The 15,849-nt window shown below is 42.1% G+C and overlaps 1 protein-coding gene across 2 annotated transcripts in view; it reads left to right on the top strand.

Annotated features, from left to right (window-relative positions):
- The window catches only part of CSMD1 (CUB and Sushi multiple domains 1), a 5,442,057-nt gene that overhangs the window by 1,017,713 nt on the left and 4,408,495 nt on the right, over positions 1–15,849 (top strand). For both annotated transcript variants that reach the window (XM_069606098.1, XM_069606099.1), the window contains exon 3: positions 13,710–13,822. In XM_069606098.1, coding sequence (XP_069462199.1) covers positions 13,710–13,822 — 113 coding nt within the window. The remainder of the gene's footprint in view (positions 1–13,709; positions 13,823–15,849) is intronic.

Genomic DNA, 15,849 nt, shown 5'->3' with positions numbered 1-15,849 from the left:
TACCTTTCTTTCCTGTTCATTAGCCGTGGCCTTCCCCTATGACCAATGGCCGCGGCCTTCGGACGTGGCCCCGTTACATGTTGCCCCAATAGCTTTCTTCCAGTTACACTAGCCACGGCCACGGACACTGTACATATTGCTCCTTCAGCCATGCCCAAACATTAGGTTTATTTTGGGCACATTAGCCATGGCCTTTTGCCAGGTCACCTTTACATGTTTCCCCTTTAGGTTTCTCTAGGGCCCACTAGCCATGGCCTAGCTTTCCTCTGGTCCCACTAGCAATGGTCATTGGCCCTGCAGAGTGCCCACAGCCTTCGGCCATGGACACTTTATATATTACTCCAATAGGTTTCCAAAACAGCCTTCTGCAATTGCTACAACACTAGTTTTCTTGTGGGCAAACAAGCCATGACCTTCTGCCCTTGCCAGTGAGCATAGTCTTTGGCATTAGGCTAGAGTTTGGGAGTGGGAAAGCAGACACCATGTGATGTTTGGGATTTTCAGATGGTGTGGGAGCCAGTTATTGGTAAAACTTTTTTGTTTTATCAGGGGAGCACCTCAGGAATCTCACGAGTTTACAGCGGCAATGCTGCAAGACTCGCTCAGAAGAAAATGGGTGTCATACAAAGCAATGAGTGATGGGGGTTATGGACGAAGGTTAGGGGCAAGAGCAATTGAATGGCGTGAGGGGAGCTGGAAATAAGAAGGGGGAAACATGCTGAATGTCTATGAGGATGTGGAATACTTTTTAATTCTGAGCAATATTTCACAGGAATCGACGAACCACTATTTTACCTCAGGAATGTCTGTTATTGGAAATTATAACTGTGAAATGATCGTGTGAGTAAGGATTTGCTTTGTGCCTAAATTGTTTCTTATTTGGTCTGTGGGATGTATTGACCCACTCCGCTATGCTATGCGGCATCACCCTGCCAGTTACGGGGAAAGAAACAGCAACAATTGCGGCAAAACCCTTGTGCGCGCCAAAAACCTACAAAAAACGTGTGCTTCAGCACACAAAAAGAGAGATGCACAACCAGCCACCCAGGGCATGTACAGTGGAATAGAGCACACCCTGCAGAAATGTGCCACTGGGTCCCATGACAAGCAAACAGAGTGCAGAAAGAAAAGCAGCACTTTGCAAATGAAACAAAAATAGGTGCCCACAAATGGCATTTGCTTTTTTGCCAAAAACTCCAAAATACCTATAACACACCACTTTTCAACATTCACAATCTTGCCTGGTGATAAAATCCATGTATCAAATGAAACATTCTGAAACATGCAAAGTCTGAAAACTGACAGCCTCTATGCCAAAATCGGGGTGCAGCCTGAATGACAGCTGTCAGAGGAGTACTGAGGAAGCTTTAAAATGACCTAAAACTTGTTTAAAAAGTTAAGTAGCTTGGCTGAAGCTGCCAGAACTGGAAATGCAGGTTTTTCTCCCAGAAGGAGGGCCTTCCTCTCAGCAGAAACTCACGGGGGTGTTGATTGCAGGTTAAAACAGAAATTGGTCTACAGAAGGCAACGGAACAATGACAAAGTAGCAGCCCAGGAAACTGGAAATGTGAAAGGGGTTGTAAATGGCCTCTGGAAGGAACAAGCAAGGAGGGGATGCCCTGGACTGCAGGGAGGCAAAAAGAGGTGGAGCCAAGCGACCATCTGTTGCTAAACATGAACAAAGAACACATTTGAAAAGACTCATAACTTGCTATTCAAAATAGTGAAACATATAAAAATGACTTGTTAATTTAATTTCTGGCTGCACGTGTGAAGAGGCGACAGAACTGTGTGACATGTTTTGGACAGGAATGGCAAGATATGTGGTTTTATGCAAAATGTATTACTGTTAGAATTGTGAAAATGTACATGCATATCCCTATGTTAAACACGCACATTTGTGGAAATTTACAAAAATATTGAAAAGTGTGTTCATAGCGAAAAGGGCAAAATTCTGTAGAAAGTGGAGACAAGATCCCACAACTGCAGGGTTTTGAGGAATAGCTGCATCTGTGTGTGTGATTTGTATAAAGGTGACCAATGTAGAAATGTACATTTAATATAAAATCAAATTTTGAGACCAGTGGATAAAGGGAAGTCTCAGAGGATTGTAAAGCAAATCATAAAACGTGACATCACCCAGCCTTGATCCAATCAATCAAATTGCAAGGCGGAGATGAAGTGCGGTCCTATCCCAGCTCACAGGGGCAGACTTAGCAAAGCCGGCACACACACACCCTTGATGATGTCATTTTTAGGCATAAAAAGAGACAGCTGACAACACATAGGGACTCACAGACCCAGCCACCTTCCTGATTCCGGCGAAGCACTCTGATCCAGCTTTCTACATCAAGCTTTAAATATTCTTCCAGATCCAGATACCAAATCTCTTGCCAGCAATAGGGAATATTGATTTCCAGCAAGGCCCCAATCCTCAAATGTATTCTCTCCACTCAGTAAAACACTGTGTGGTGTGAGAAGGGCTTTTGAACCAGTATACAGAAATTCTCTGGTGTGCCACCACTAGGCTTGCTTTGTGATAGAAACAAAATGTCAACTCCTACTTGTACCCAACATCCATAACTATCCATAGAACCCAAAGCCACACAGCAAATGTCCCGTTATCGCGAATATCGCGCAATGAAAGGTTTGCTGCAATTTGAACAATCTGAAAAGTTTACATGTGTAAAAATGCTTTTATCTGCTTCCAACTTGGACCTTAAGATTTCAATTGTTTTCTGCTGACCAAAACATTGTGTGTGCTTGTGTGCAACTATTCAAAGCGGCTCCCATAGGAGTTTATATCAATTTCAGTATTTTTGACCATATTTGTTTTTTTTGCCTAATCCATTCTAAAGCTAATTTTGAAAGCCAGTCTGACAGCTGAAAGTCAATTCTTTTTTTTCTTGTGTTTGCTGGGGGAAAGTGGGACTGATATTCTGTTTGATTTGTGCTATTCCTGAACACCTGCTATCTCTTCCTATCTCCTTACATTGTATTGGGGGGTTGAGGAGTGTTGCAGGCGGAACTGCTATCCACAGTGCTATCTTATCTGAACCAAAACAAAAGTATTATTTTCTATGCTGCATTTGTTTTGCTCATTACTTACTCCTCGTGTATTAAAGATATTATTCAGTGTTCTGTCACCCCATTGGTGATTGTTGTTTATCTATTAAAACATATTGTGAGTACATTTTAAATACATAAATACATATTTACCTTTGCAAACCAGCCTGATTCCTGGTTCAGTGTGACCAGGGGGGTGGGGGTTCCAGGAGAAGGGTGTGATATGAGTGATATATCGCTCAGAATATTGAACTTTTAGACAAGAATAAATAAGGATTTCAGTTGTGCTCTACATGCAAGATCAAACCCATGCCCCCTCACCCCAGGCGCATATACAGAAGAAAAGCAGGAAGAACAAGGAGCGCACTTATCATTTGAACCAGGCCCCAGCGCACCCATGGGTGACAAATATGCTGAAACACACCCACTTCACCAACAGTGCAACTTCCATGCTACATTAGAATCAATGCTGCAATCAGAATCTACAAACACAAAAATCCCTGTTTAAAGGCTTGCAAATGCCTATATGAATTAACATGGTCTAATTGCACAGTGTAAAGCCATGTTTCAGGAAAATTACAGCCAAGTTCATTTCTCTCACTGAACACTGGCTGCAGGAGCCTTCAGCAATGCTCCTCGCAAAACCCACGAGCTGCCAAGGTCGCACATTCAAGATAAGATTGCTTTCTGCAGACAAACATTTTTAATTCTCCACAAATGCGAATAAACCACGGCAACCCAGTGTGTTTTTTCTTTTCTTTCTGGGAAAGAAAGATATTTTCGCAGAGACTCGCACAACATTTGAAACATAATTGTAACAAGAATGGCTCAGCCCAACCAATCAGCGCTCCGAGCTCAGGTGCGAACTGCTTGCTTCAGCTAAAAAGTTATGGGAACAAAGTCATATTGCAACAAGTTAGAATTAGGTAATGGGGGGCTGGCACAGCTAAACCAACCCACTGACGCAAAAGGCTAACATCCAATTGTCAGGCTCTCAATAAGGGCTACATAGGTAACCTATCACTTAGCAGCCAATAGCAGGAGGAGATAGGTTTCTGGGAGCTGATCCAATTCTGTGAGGTCAGCCTGCAGTGTGATTAGAAAGCTGGTTTGCAAGCCAGCCCCGGGGAAGACGGCGCCTGAACTCTCGATGTGCACGATGCTCTGCGTGTTTTTTTCTTTTTTTGCTGCCCAGAAATAAACGCAGTTTGGAACATGCTGCTGCCTGCTTGGGACTCTGTTGCATTTCTGGGGGCCATATGGGAGGTGTTGGGGTCTCCCATAGCTGGTGAGGGTATGGCTGCTGGCCCCCCACAGCCCTGGTGGGGGTCCAGCTTCTCCCCAACAAGTTGGTGCCCTCTGTGAGGCTCATTGCTCATTGTAACATGGGTGAATGAGCACTGCCTGCGCAAGCCCTGCGTTGAACTGCACTCCCTGCCGCCGACTCAAGGAAGCTGTGGGACCCTCGCCTGCACCTGAAGACCACCGGAAAACGCGTAACCGGCTAAAGGCATTGGGGGCCACTTGGAAATACCCCGCTTGAGGGCAGGTGAGAGCCCTGCAGGAGAAGGGGTCCGGTGAAGCGCCTTGAGGGGGTGTCCAGCAGCAGAGCAAGTGCCAGTGCAGCATAGGAATTGTAAGTCAACCAGCAACATGGGCTTTGAGGGGTGGAAATGTTTAAAGTATTATGATGCATTGTTGATCAGTATGTTGCAGAAATGTTAAGTTCTTTTGTTTGGGTAGAAACTGGGGGAGGCATTGTAAATTGGGTGGTGGGTGATTGTACATTGTCGCAAAATTCGGCGCATTGGTGGTGATCGGCACGTGAATTGTAGTTGGGACTGGAGCGGTGGCAGTGGTCCCTTCTTGTGTTTATGAGGATATTGGGTGGGGTAGTGACTCCCCACATATAGGACAGGAGTGTCGCGCTGGTTGGTCTGGATGGCGATTTCATGTATGGGGGTCTGGATTTCCTATGAATTGACGTTATAGATCAATGAATAGATGAGGTTCCCTGCTAATTGAGCGTTTTAGTTCAGTGAGTGGATGATGTTTCCCCGCAGGAGGTAGCTAGATTGTTCCTGAGTGCGGAAGATAATTGACTGGTTAAGCTCCCCTGGTGAGGGGCGTGTCACACGTGAGGCGACGCAGCGTGCGCAGTCCAATTATAAGAGTTTTTATTGTGGTTTACCTTGTTCCAGTTGAGACAGGAAGACAGCTGTGGGGATTGTGGGGTTTTATTTTGGGATTTTTGTGGGGTTGGGAGAAATGGGTTATTGTTCTGTGTATGCACATTTGTCTGTTCATTTGCACTGTGTTTTTAGTTTGGTGACATCACCTTCAGATTGATGCATAGGACACAGAGTTTTGATGGTGAGGAGATAGTGGTGTGGTTTTGGATTTGGAGAATAGGTGACCCAGAGGCGGTGTGTGGAAGACACATGCGAAAGATTGTGGGGGTGTGCCGGAGAAGGCAATGGTTTGGTGAAGATGGGCTGCACGTGGAGTGCACTGGCTAAGGTGCGGAGCCAAGAAGGCTCACAGAAGTTGAAAAATGTTCAATTATCTTTTAACTTTTGCTCCCTGAACAGCGGACTATCGACATTTTCAAATTGAATAGAGGTAAAATGTATCACACAATACAGAAATGACTCCCCTTCACCTGTTGTGTAGCACACAGCTTCCATACCGAAATAAGTCAATAAAACATAGTGTGCAAAGATTCAAAAGTACTGAAGGTAAATTAAAAAAGACCATGGCTGCTCATAGGCGGCCTCTCCAGAAGCGTGCAGCAATCGCTAAGGACACACATACACAGCACTTACACGGGAATAGCTTTAAAAGCACATGGCTACAGTTGAACTGTGTGCATGAAGGAAAGGGGAGATGCGAGGGGTCAGCTGATGCTGAACCAGCACGAGCAGAGGGAAGAGTGGACTCACCCTTCTGAACCTCTGTGAGTGTAATATTTGATGACACAGATGGTAAGCAAGGAATGCATTGCATGAGAGAAGTGAAAACAGCAGAAGGACATTTAAACACCACACACACACACAATCACAATACACTAAAGCGAACAAACAGGAAGGTGCAGAACAAGCCACTAGCAGCACAGGAGTGAGCAAGGGAGGGCTGCAGTGCATGGAAGCAGATTTGAAGGCACAGGTACAGAGGAATTAAATTTAAAGGGAAGATAACGGGGGAGGTGCAAGGAGTAACAATAGCAACAGAGAGGGGGAACTTGAAAGGGAAGAAAGGGATTGGAGGAGGAGAGAAGGACTGAACGAGACAGCACAGCCAAACATGATAGAGGATCAGTAAGGGGTGGTGCAGCATGCATGGGGTTATGGAAGGGAGGAAGGAAGGATAGCGCGCTAGACATTGACTATGTGCATTGTAGATTGTGGCAAGAGAACAGTGGAGGCAGAGAAAGGCAGATGAGGACAAGCAGGCACAAAATAAATTGTTAAAGTATGAAATGGGAGGGGCAGTTAAAAACAGCCTTAACACACACGCACAAGCATCACAATAGCAGTGTCAACAACCATCACAATATGCACCACCCATGTGGGGAGGATACATGGGGCAGGACTGGATCATTTCAGCAGACACCACAAGCAACAACACAGGCACTGTCACCACTACATGTACAGACACAACAAATGACAGCACCACTACCCCAGGACTGACAAGAATCACAACACAGGGGCACTGCACAGCAGCCAGCACCCATACAGAACACTGACACAATAGCAATGGTACCGGATACATGACTGGGAGGGGTCTTCCTGATGGGGAACAAACCTTTCAAAGGACAAAGATTGACATTATACCGCTAATAGGACAGCCCAAGACAAACTTGATTTGACTCACTCTGCCACACACACTCATGCTCCACCTCCCCGACAGAGCGGACGAGACGCACGCCGACACACACACTCACGCACACTCAATAATGCAGAGGACAATTGCATAGGGGTGGTGATAGGTATAAAAACATTTTCTTTCCTGGGTGACAGTGGGACAACCAGGCCATGCATTAGGGAAGAGACGTTTGTGACATCATGAGCGATGTGGATATGACCACCTTATTAACAGAGAAATCCATAACTTGTTAAACACCAGGCATACACATGTTGAAAGTAAGGAAGATTGTTTAAGGATAATGGGGGTGAACGGTACAGGGGGGGTGCATAATGATAGCGCATCACAAGAGAGTACATTTATCTACATTTTGAGCACACATCTTTCAGTGAGGAGGCTGGGCTCATGAATACACGAATAACACAGAACAATTAAATGAGACACACAAGGTGGAAGAAGGTGCACTTGAGGGGGGAGGCCTACATTTCATTGACGGTTCACCATGGGAGGAGAGAAATAGGGGTAAAGGGTGGATGATCCATGTTCCCAACAGAATTAATTTGGCGACAAAATAACAGTGCAAGTGGTAATGCCACTAGCGCTTTTGAAAACAGCACTGGCACAAATGCATTAGCCAACACACATAGGGAAAGAGGTCATTGCTGCACGAACTGGAGAATGATGGTTGTATTAAAATTTGAGAGCAGATAATGGGGGGATAAATATATTGTTTAAATGTAACAGTAATTACAGTAGTGGAGTAATAAAATACTAGACTAAATGAGTAATTAACAGAGTAGGTAGGGTTTAAAAAGTGGACATGGGGTGGGATAGAGAATGGGAGTAAATTGTGACGGTTGGGTTTGAAAGAAAAGAGGAAGTAAATAAATAAATAAATAAAATACAAAGTGGGGGGAGGGACAGGTAGCGAATAATTGGTAGTGAATTTCATTAGCACCAGCTGATAGTGCTTGCAGTTCACTGTGAGACACGCCCTGAGAAGTTTAGAGAGGAGCCATAGAAAAAAAGATTTTAAAACCCTGCGATTATCTTAACTAAGTAACATGGTCCACTTAATTTAGAAACACAGCCACCCTATATGACAAATTTACCACCGTGATGTTTCCCTGTTTAGCTTGTCAGCGCCTGATGCCCCACGGCACAAAGGCACGCACTATAAATAGCTTACAAAAAAAGCACAGTAAATATAAAGATCCAAAGGACCATTTGTACACTAGCACCTAAATTGCGTATATATGATCCAAGTGTGTAATGAGTATCTTCACATAAATTAAGTGCCTACCCATTTTCTGGGTACATTTCGAATTGTGTAACAAGTTACGGTCAGACCGTCATTGAACACCACCAGGTGGTGACAGGATGGTGCATAAATGTACCATTGGCTCCTCCCACTAGGACACTGAATAGTGCAAGAGTAGTGCAGAGAGGTTAGGTCAAGAAATTGAAGAATATGTAAATGCTCAGGTCTCAAGCGCTTCCATTTAATTTATCGCCAGATATAAAGGACCCAGGGCAGGCCTGAAGACAACGGACAACTAACACCCAATGGCTACGGACTACAGTGGGACATTTTCCCCTCCTGACAGACTTTGTTAGATGTGTGAGGAGTCAAGCCCTACAAAGCGGTGGCCACCCTGGCAACGAGGGAGCAACGATCAACAGGGCCAACGGAAGAGATTTTCATGAACTGCAAAATAGCACAAACACTCCCGAGTTAGGGAATCATGGCCATCCTATGGTCCAATGCACACTAGCAACTAGAATAGGGACTGACACACGCATGTCCAAAGTTTAATTGAGTTTCATATTACATTTTGTGCACCTACAGCTGTAACACTGTTTTGTTCCTTCTCTTTTCCCCGCACATGCAGGTTGTTGCGTATGTATGCTGTTAGAAATGTGTAGGAAATTTCCTTAATGTTATCTTCCATTAGAAACTGTGAGGCCTACTGATTAAAACATCGTGAAGCATTCCCCACTCAATTGCCCACCCTATCAGGAACCTCAGACCCCTTAGAGCATGTTTCCCTGAAGTATATTTCCTTGCTTCCATTGAATAAACAGCCCAAGATTTTCCCTACCCATATTGAGAAATTTTGAAAACACGAAATGTCCAGGGGGAGGTTTGATTTTTGCCCTTAGTGATTGTTTAGTTCGCGGAGCTTGAGGTTACTAACAAATACTAATGTATTAATGCCTTTCTTGCGATTTTCAGGCAGGCAACTTTATCATCTCATCAGCTGCAAGGACCCAGCAGCGTAAGTGGTTATGGGCAAGCAAATAAGGACTTTTACCTTCACGATGGGACTATTAATGATGAACGAAATAATGGGGGTGGTAATTTGAAAATGATTTGTAATAGTGAGCATTACCGCTGTATCCCCTGCTAACATTCCCTAACCTAAGCAGGAAGAGTTACGGCGTCAGTGGGTGAGGAAAAGCTGCTGCTAAAGTAAGGAGAGTTAAGGGCAGACACAAAGGGAGTAAAATATACACATAACACACATAGCAGAAGTGACCAACAACATGCACACATGTACAAAATTGGTAGGTACACCACTGGAGAGAGCTGTCCTGACTGTTCTTTAACATATGCCGGAAGAGAATTGATTACAACAGAAATTACTACAGCAGAGCATGACGCCCATGTATCCCAAGGTGCAAGGGAAGACAGCAACATTGAGATTGATTAAAAAAATATATTTAAAAAAAAAATAATAATACATTTAAAAAAAGAAAAAGGGGTAATCCCCTGTGGAGATGATTACATAAAGCAGCTAATTGGAGAACAACTGTATGTGGAAAGTGACCAGAGAGAGAAGAAACAACGAGCAAATGCACAAGTGAGCAAGCTGCAAGAGAAAATAAATAAATAATAATAAATAAATAAATAAATAATAAAAGAAGAAAGAAAAACAAAAAGAGAGAAGAAAAAATAAAATAAAAGAGAGAAAATTATAATAAGTGCCTAACGGAGTGAGACAAAAGAGCGAAGACAGTCACTTGGGTGGAGAATGAAGAAGGACGTATACTGTTAAGGTACCAGCGAAATGTTACCAGCACAACAGTGACAAGAAGTGGACAATCATTCTGGATGCAAGAAGGTTGAGAGAAGTTGCGAGATGAGAGCAGGAACATCACTGCTTATGGACTACTATTGAGCACATGCATCTAAAGATCAAGAGAAACTACCCCTGAATTGGGGAGGAGAGTGTTCATTGGTGCGCATCAGCATGCCCTTGTTGGAGATGACCAAGGAAGATGTGAAGAATGACACATTCACCAATATGGAAAACAACAGAAGAAGAGAAACAGACAGAGGAGTAAAAAGAGGGGGGAATTACTTCTCGAGCGAGACAGAAGAATGATTGGGTGAAGTACCAGCATATTAAAGAATGATCAGCAAAAAATGCATCTGAAAAGAGAAAGCAAAGAACTAGCTAGTGCTTGCATGGTAATGGATGACATCATGACTGCCTGGTTGATTGAAGGTGATAACGGAAGGACTAGTACCGAGCACAGCATCATTGTGCAAGATAGAGATACATTGCAAGATGTAAGAGAACAACAGAAGAAGACATCGGAATGCAAATAAAAGACATGGTGAAAGGAAGAGCCGGACTAAGGGAGAAGATAGCGGTGTGCAACATGGTTCCAGTAGTAATAAAGGTGGCCACTCCCTGTGATCAGAGGAAGTACGAAGGGAAGTGAGTGTGGTGGAACACAGAAGGAGAGCACTCCTATATGTACTGTTCATCAACAACAATGCAAAAAATTATGGACACTTCAAGGAATTGACAAAGATATGCAGACCGGAAGGAGGTGAATGTTGCTTGGTGGTGTGGTCGACAAAGTCGACCAGAGGGGGGACTGAAGAGGGAAAATCGAGATCAAACCCATGCCCCTCACCCCAGGCGCATATACAGAAGAACAGCAGGAAGAACAAGGAGCGCACTTATTATTTGAACCAGGCCCCAGCACACCCATGGGTGACAAATATGCTGAAACACACCCACTTCACCAACAGTGAAACTTCCATGCTACATTAGAATCAATGCTACAATATCAGAATCTACAAACACAAAAATCCCTGTTTAAAGGCTTGCAAATGCCTATATGAATTAACATGGTCTAATTGCACAGTGTAAAGCCATGATTCAGGAAAATTACAGCCAAGTTAATTTCTCTCACTGAACACTGGCTGCAGGAGCCTTCAGCAATGCTCCTCGCAAAACCCACGAGCTGCCAAGGTCGCACATTCAAGATAAGATTGCTTTCTGCAGACAAACATTTTTAATTCTCCACTTATGCGAATAAACCACGGCAACCCAGTGTGTTTTTTTTCTTTTCTTTCTGGGAAAGAAAGACATTTTCGCAAAGACTCGCACAACATTTGAAACATAATTGTAACAAGAATGGCTCAGCCCAGCCAATCAGCGCTCAGAGCTCAGGTGCAAACTGCTTGCTTCAGCTAAAAAGTTATGGGAACAAAGTCATATAGCAACAAGTTAGAATTAGGTAATGGGGGGCTGGCACAGCAAAACCAACCCACTGACGCAAAAGGCTAACATCCAATTGTCAGGCTCTCTATAAGGGCTACATAGGTAACCTATCACTTAGCAGCCAATAGCAGGAGGAGATAGGTTTCTGGGAGCTGATCCAATTCTGTGAGGTCAGCCTGCAGTGTGATTACAAAGCTGGCTTGCAAGCCAGCCCCGGGGAAGACGCCGCCTGAACTCTCGATGTGCACAATGCTCTGCGTGTTTTTTTCTTTTTTTGCTGCCCAGAAATAAACGCAGTTTGGAACATGCTGCTGCCTGCTTGGGACTCTGTTGCATTTCTGGGGGCCATATGGGAGGTGTTGGGGTCTCCCATAGCTGGTGAGGGTATGGCTGCTGGCCCTCCACAGCCCTGGTGGGGGTCCAGCTTCTCCCCAACACAAGTCTTTGACTTGGGTGTGTGCCGGATTGAAATCACTTACAAGTCCAAATCGGTTAAGCGGTTTTCACTCAAACTACACATTTTCTCTACGGGAAGATCAATGCGAGTAGGCTGAAACCATCACTTATATCTTTCCTTTATAACTTTTGAATATTTTGACAAATATTTTCCAAAATGTTCATATTGGGAAGGCCCTTGACAAACCTTTGGTTAAAAAAATGTCATCTAAATCCTTCCAGCAAGTCCAACGTTATTAGCCTCTCTCAGCCTACCTGCTGCAAAATCACCAAGACTGATAACATGTTTTAATGGTGGTTGGGGTGCACCCTGTTCTCTGTTTAATATTTTAAAAACTACTCAATGGATTTACCCCAAACCAGTCAAGGAAATTAAGTCAACTCTTTGTGCCCAAATTGTTTACTATTTGGTCCCAATCTGCTGAGTGGTTTTCACCATGCGGCTGTTCAAAAACTGCATTTTTCTCTATGGGAAAATGAATGCAAGTAGACTGGAAGATGCATTTTTGTTTTCTTAATACATTTTCCATATTCTACATTGTGCCCAAAACATTCAGTTTAGTGAGTCTCCTGAGAGCGTAACATATGGAAAATGTCATAAAAATATATCCAGCAAGTCAAAAGTTATTAGCCTCACTCATCCTCTCTGCTGTAAAAATCACCTAGGCCGATGTAAAGGTATTAAGGAGCAAGGGTCACTCTCTATCGAATATTTGACAAACAGATGGATAGATTTACCCCAAACTAGTCAAGAAATTTAAGTCAATGCTTTGTGCCCAGGTTGTTTCTGATTTGTTGTAACCTGCCCAGCGGTTTTCCCGCTGCAGCTGTACAAAAATTTCACTTTTTATCTATGGAAAAAGGAATGGGCTGAAAATGTGAAACTGGTGTTTTGTTTTCTTGATAACTTTTTCATTTTATAACACTTTCCCCCCTACAATGTGGACCCTTCACAATTTCATCTAAATCCTTTCAGCAAGTCAAAAGATATTAGCAAAATAATTTTTGGGGAAAATGTTTACTTTTTCATTTCAGATATGCCTCTCATCCTCTCTGCTGCAAAAAACCCTGGGTGACAAAGCTATATTTCTCTGTCAAATATTTGAAAAAATTACTGGACCCAATAACCCCAGACCCCTCCCGGAAATCGTGTCAATGCTTCAAGCCCAATTTCTTTCGCAACTTGTACAATTCCGTCCAGCAGTTTTGGCTCTGCATTGGGAGCAAAAATTAGACCTTTTCTCTATGGGGAAAATGAATGGGGACTCGGCCAAATGAGTGTTCTTTTTACTTTCTTAATACCTTTTTTATTTTTTTATGGATCTTTCCCAAAATCTCCAGGGCAGAGAGTTTAGGGGTATGGGTGTGAGTACAATTGTGTTTGCAAAATTACAGCCAAATCTGTCATATGAATCAAATGTTATTAGCAATTAAATTTCCGGGTTTCCTATGAAAATCTAATATATATATATATATATATATATATATATATATATATATATATATATATATATATATATATTATGATCTTCAAAGTTTTGTTTTTATGAACAGGTTCATCTCAACACATATATTTCATTTAATCATTCATCAATAAATGATGTTACTGCAGGATTTAATTAGAATATATGTAATACATATTTCTTTTTAGAACATTTTAACCATTTGATTTGTACAGGCACAATTTAAATGTAAATTTACTTTAACTGTCAACTTGTCAGAAATACTCTGCAACACTAAGAAAACACAATGAGAAATAAACTATTGGTTGCTAACCCAGACTTTTTATGCTCCCTTTAGGTTGTCTGGATTTCAATTGCCGTCATCTATAGTAAGCACCAACTCCATACTCACCCTCTGGTTTACAACAGACTTTGCAGTGAGTGCTCAAGGCTTCAAGGCAATTTATGAAGGTAGGACATTATGATACATTATTTGAGAATCAAGAGAAACCAGTGATTCATGGGGATTATGTGTAATTTTTTGACATTTGTTACACTTTTACTCTACCCTTTTCACATAGCGAGTGTTTGTTCATGCCTAACAAGCCCTGGCTGCAGGTCCTACATTGTAGAGTCTTCATGGTTCCATTTTCTATTTATCATAGTCATGTTCTTAAATGTAAAGAGAGGATTTGTTTAGCTCATGGATACAGTTAGAGAAATTAATATTCTTGGTGTTCAACTATGATAGTGTATTTTTTTTTATTTTGTTTTACGCAATAACTGGTATTTGTTCTGTTATTAAAGTTTGGTGATGTAGAAGGTGCCTTTTATTGTACGGTCACTGTTTCATTGGTGCTAATTTGAATGCAAATGTGTCAGGATGCTCCATAAAGTACTTGAAGCTAGGGTTTAAACATTTTAGTTGAACCTTTGCAAACTAGATTTCATGTACAGTGCTGTTAATTTGCTTCAGCTTTCATTTGCAGGGTCTTTGGTATACACAAATCCTGCTTGTGATGTTTTACCTTAAAGACAGATAACATAGATTGCTTGACTGATGACATGATGACTTAGAATTTGGAGGTCTTTTGCTTTGAGTACATGTGTGGTAAATAACAGCACTGATAATTACACTTGTAGAAACAGTAAGGTAAACTAGGGCATAATTGATTCAACCGTCATTATTTCATTATCCGTGTGATCTTCTGAATGATTCTAGTTTTGTATTTGCATAAAAGAAAATAATATGTTTTAGACAATTCCTGAAAAAAATGATTTTCATTGTACCCTGATTTTTGTTATTTAATGTGCATTTCGTAATTTTACATACCTGTTTTTTAAAAGATGGGTATCAGACATGGTGTAAGTAAAAGATGCAATCGTATGTTTGAATTATGTGTTCACTTCTCTTCATCTACTAGTGTGTCATGGCTAAAATAATGGTATCAACATGTGCACATAACATGAACTTTTTATGTTGTTAATTGGATGATGTTTGTTAATCCATGTAACCAGTTAGCAACATCATCCAGAGTCTACTTCAGAGACAGTTTATGATATGGTTTCAGTAGATGACAATATGTTTTTAGATGGGCATTATTTTATTAACTTTAACGTCAGGATGGTGTAAGGCCTAACGTGCTTATACTACATAATGGGTAGGGATATCAGAAACCACAGAAATAGTATTCTAAACAAAGTTCCAAGATTTTCCAGCTCCTTGGCCTCAAGTTCAAAGCAATTCCACAAAAAGAGACCTCTGGGTTCCTGTCTCCAAAGGAAACACAGTATCAACAAGGGTCTTGGGGTTACCTTCCCCAAGTTCAACACAGTTCCAAACAAAGACCTCGAGGCTCCTTTCTTCAAGTTCAACACAGTCCCAAAACATGGCCTTGGGGGCTGTTTTCCGCAAGTTCAACTCTTTCAGCTTCACAATCATAGTCAGTTTTCTTGGCTTTCAGGACATTTTCCAAACCAACATTGCACTCCAGGTAGGGTTACTCGGACTAGGTGCAGTTGTTGGACCACACTGTCCACACACTACAGGTTATGCAACCAAAACACTTTGTTACAGTTACTTGTTCTCATTTTCATCCTTGCAGACATATGCTCCCACTTTGAACCTGCATCAATTGTCTGCTTCCAGCCTCTTTGGCAGTTTTCTTGACTCTGCCACAACGTGAATTTGACACCATTCACTCCGGGGAATGTTTCCTTGTCCCCAACTTCCTTTCACACTTCACAATATTGCTCTATCTCTTTTGCTTTTCACTTGCTTTCAAACACCCTCATCACCGGCTTTCCTTTGGTTCATACATTCATATTATCCATTAACATCTTGGATTGCCTTTCACTATTCTCAAAATTGCATTTCACTTTCATTATCATTTGTATAGTGTTTTTCATGTGTTTTGCATAACATTTCTCTAGTTTGGTATTCAAAATTGCAGACAATATTTGGCAGCTTGTTCAGGTTTCATAAAACTCTCCTTTGT

This window comes from Ambystoma mexicanum, chromosome 4p, assembly GCF_040938575.1.
Source record: "Ambystoma mexicanum isolate Mex_15411 chromosome 4p, UKY_AmexF1_1, whole genome shotgun sequence".
Taxonomy (NCBI): Eukaryota; Metazoa; Chordata; class Amphibia; order Caudata; family Ambystomatidae; genus Ambystoma; species Ambystoma mexicanum.
The sequence above is the reverse complement of the archived record's forward strand: the minus strand, read 5'-3'. Positions and strand labels throughout refer to the sequence as shown.